General features: G+C 44.4%; 1 protein-coding gene across 1 annotated transcript; it reads right to left on the bottom strand.

The window, feature by feature from the left end:
• Positions 1-401: 401 nt before the first annotated feature.
• LOC147005227 (PRAME family member 8-like) lies at positions 402-3,045 on the bottom strand. Its single transcript, XM_085836236.1, is given in 3 exon segments — positions 402-969; positions 1,728-2,318; positions 2,759-3,045. Coding segments are annotated over 3 exon segments (1,446 nt in total).
• Between the last annotated feature and the right edge of the window lie 1,061 nt (positions 3,046-4,106).

The raw sequence follows: 4,106 nt of genomic DNA, 5'->3' as shown, positions 1-4,106 counted from the left end.
CTCAACAGAGGGCAGTTGCTACAGAATGCTTAAAATTAGATACTTTATTCTACTCAGACAACAGGAATAACATCTAAAGAACCCATGTTCTATGTATTCACTTAATAGTACAGTGAAGAACAAAAAGTTTACAAGTCCATGAAAAAGGATCTAGTTAATCTTTCCCGGCAGAGTCCACTCAAGCCACCCAAATTGTCTTTATCACTGCACAAGGCACCCGGACACACAGTCCATCTCTCTGTTCCCCAGGTCAAGCTCAGCCTCCAAGATCCCAGTTATTCTTCATCCTTTTCTTTCCAAGCATCTGTACACTGCCTGAAGTCACAGTCTCTGAGCAACCGACATCAGAGATGTGTCCCAAACCTGTCATTTATTCACATGCAGAAGCTCTGTATCCTTGTTCACCTCCAGCAAAAACAAAGTCTGAGTCCCTGGCCATAGACACAGCGCTCGCCACATTTGTGGCATTTAAGTGTAGCAAAAGAGAGGCTCTTGGTCTGCCTTATTGCTGTCAGTGTATCCATGAGATCCTGACAGAGCTGGGCAAATCTTTCTACAGAGACATGGCCCAATTCATTATAGCACTCCAGAGGGGCAGGGTATTGTTCCACATTCATCTTGCTCCAGCTGGCTGTGTGCTGTAAAAGGTCCTTCAGGATGGGCATGGAGAAGTCATTGTTGTAGAAGTTGATCTTGGTGAGCTGAGAGCATTGTATGAGGGAAGGTAGGAGTGCATTGAGCTGGGAGTCCTTCATCCTACATCCCTGCAAATTCAGAGTCTCAAGAGTTTTTACCACTTTCTCTAAGAGACATCTCAGGGGCATCACATCCAAAACCTGTAAGACCACACCTTTCATCTCCAGATGTTTTAGCTGAAAGAGACTCTGACAGCAAGAGAAGGAATCCAAGTCTGACTGTGAAATTTGGTAGTGAGTGATGAAGAGGGACTCCAAGGATGTCATCAGGCACCTAGGGATAAATGAGACCAGATGGTTAGTTCAGGCAAATGGTAATGAAGAGCATGGAGTGGGGTTTACATAGTCGTAGAAGTGACCAGGTGACCAAGCTCAGTGTGACCAAATGACCATACATATTATCTGAGATGCTTCCTTTTGAAATCAGCTTAGTCAAGTCAAACCCACACAAAATCAGCGGACTTCAGTCTCAAGCAGAAAACCAGTTTAGCCCCTAAGACACATAGAGGAATTTCCATAGCACGAGAGTCCTGAAAGGATCTAGGGATAGTACATGTGGGCTCGTTCAAAGCTGCATTTAATCGCAGCATCTGAACTGTCACTCTTGCTATCCCTTACAGTTCCATACAATCCCTCACGTCCCTTGTACTCCACAGTACTGGGGATCAAAACCCTTCACTCATGGGAAAGTAGGGGAAGATAGTAGGCTGTTCCCACAGATCTTAGCACAGAGCTCACCTCCTCACTTAGATGATCTCCCCCATCTCCTAAATACATCCTCACCCCCCTGTTGGCCGTGATTCCAAGAAGAATTACAGTCCCTTCGGACGTGATCTGAGCTACTCCTTACCTCCCTTCAGTCTTCTGCTTCAGGAGTAATTATTTGAGTCTTTGAATCTCACATAACATCCATATTCTAAAGGGTCCCTAAAATTTGTTCCAGGTGGCTGTCAGGCAGGGAACACGAATAATCCTTTAAATGGACAAGAAAAAAAGCTCTGCTAGGTAACCCAGCTCTCCCTCCTTGCTTACCTGAAGACCTGATTCATATGGTCTATGAGAAAGTGGACACCACACATGGAGAGATGCTGGAGACAATTGAATTTGGAGAAGATAGAAATGAACTCCTTGACACACATGTCTTCTCTGTCTCCTGTTCTATTGGCAATCTTGAAGACGTTCTTATAGAGGGGTGCCAGGAGAAGTTTGCGAAGATTTCTCATCTGCTCGAAGCAGGGAGCAAAACGGGCCAGATTGAACACATTCCACTCAGTGTTCAGTTCCAATTCCTCTATGTGCTCTGGATGAAAGACTTTCAAAATCTCTAAGACAAAGTTCACGGGCATAGCCCAGATCTTCATGTTTATACAGCACAAATGTAGGGAGTCCTTTCTCTGCTGGGCCCACTTCAAGAAGTATGCTTGTGTCTCATCCTGGCGGGGCCTGAGGCACAGGTCAGCTACCACCTTCAGCTGCCTCCTCCGTGCATATCTTGGAAGGAATTTCACTACCGTAGGCTTCTCATCCAAGGGCTCTGAAGAACAGCTACCATCCTCTGCACCAACCCATATGTCCCAGAAGGCATGGTGCACATTCCTCAGGTCCAGAACCTGAAGTTTTCCCCTGCTTGGAGTGAAACATGTCAAATATCAGCAGACATGACTACCGTCAGTCAGCTTTGACTACCTGACTCTAAACTCAAGTCTCCCCCATCTTGTTATGGTGTAATTACTTTAAACAGAGTGCAATGTGCACACAAGCATGCTACAGAATCTTTCCCTGAGCTGCATGTGTAGACCTGACCACTTTCCTTCCACTAAGTTACTCTTTATTTCTCCTTAGTCCCAGTAATAGTGGTTGTGGGAAACCAGGGATAGGCTCAATCTAGAGATTACATATAGTAAGCTGTAATCCACTGACAACTGTCCTTAATCCAAGAAGACAATAGCTTCAAGGTTCCTGCACCACTGCTTGATGATCCCATCAGAAGCCATTCTCCCTGACCCCACAATCTCTACTGTGTACCCAATTGCTCCCTTATAGATGACTTGATTATTACTCACCTGGGGTGAGATTATCTTGTCGGTAGCATGTCTATTCCATCTAGCACAGCCTGCAACGTCTCCAGGTTAGGTGAATTCATCAAAGCCCCCACAGGGAGACAGGGAAAAGTCCAGGCAGCCACCATTGCCTTTATGAGCTTCTTAAGTCTGCCGGCGAAGGCCTCCTTGAACAGTGCTGGGAAGAGCAGAAAAGGCACCTCCTCCAGAGAGGACAAGGCCAAAGCCTCATCTCTCAGCAGAGCCTGCAATGCCAGCTTCTGGAGTGTGGACAGAGTCTGAACACTCATCCTCTTCAGTCTCCAGTCAGAGGCTCCTTGGGAAGGATTCAGAAAAAAATATACTTTCAAGACAAAGTGTGTAAAACTTCCTCACCATTACATCAACCACTAAGCTTCAGAGTTACTACTCTGAGAGTAACAGAGAAATCATTTAACCTCTTCAACATAAACTGGTGGTGGAAAGACAGACTCCCAAAACCAGGGTCATTCTATCAAACAAATGAGCACATAATTTTCAAATCAAAATCCTTTTTGTATGACCCTTTCACAAAAACAGTCTTAAAAAAAATTCAGAAATCAAACAAAACCAACCGACCAACCAACCAACCAAACATAAATCCTTGTGATACAGAGCAATATTAATTCCCAGTAAGCAGAATGACTTCAGTGCATTTCTACAATTTTTAGGGTTTCCTGTGTCTGGGAAAAAGATCATGTACACAGAGCAAAGCTATGTGGAAAAGATGAAAAGCAAAGTCTAACGCAATACATATGCATAACTCACAGGTATCACTCCAACAAATGGGTATTGAAGGAGATCAAACATACATGGAACACATGTCCACCATATGAGCCAGCTTCTCTCTCTCTCTTTCTCTCTCTCTCTCTCTCTCTCTCTCTCTCTCTGTGTGTGTGTGTGTGTGTGTGTGTGTGTATGTGTCTCTGTCTCTGTCTCTGTCTCTCTCTCTCTCTCACACACACACACAAACACACACACACACACAAATTCAGTGAAGGGGAATCATGAGGGACAGGTTAGTCAGAATGATCTGATTTCCAGGTTCCCAGGAGCCACATGGCCAGTTCTAAGAGAGTTTGATCAAGATACAGAATCCTTGTCTCCAAAAATTATATGAAGCACACTGGTGAATTATGTAAGCTATCATGGAAATATATCGGTGATGAGGCTAAAAATTCATTTGGAATGAAATTCAAGGTCTTCAACCTGTTCCTCTAAAGGAGTCTAAACTTCTCTACATCAAACTACATTCCCCAAGGAAAAACCAGTACATACCAGTTGAGCACTGCAGATAGGTCTCCAAGTTCCAGTTGCACCAGACAGTTATCCA

Source organism: Mus caroli, unplaced genomic scaffold, assembly GCF_978045245.1.
Source record: "Mus caroli unplaced genomic scaffold, Mus_caroli_1 scaffold_4, whole genome shotgun sequence".
NCBI classification, from domain to species: domain Eukaryota; kingdom Metazoa; phylum Chordata; class Mammalia; order Rodentia; family Muridae; genus Mus; species Mus caroli.
The sequence above is the reverse complement of the archived record's forward strand: the minus strand, read 5'-3'. Positions and strand labels throughout refer to the sequence as shown.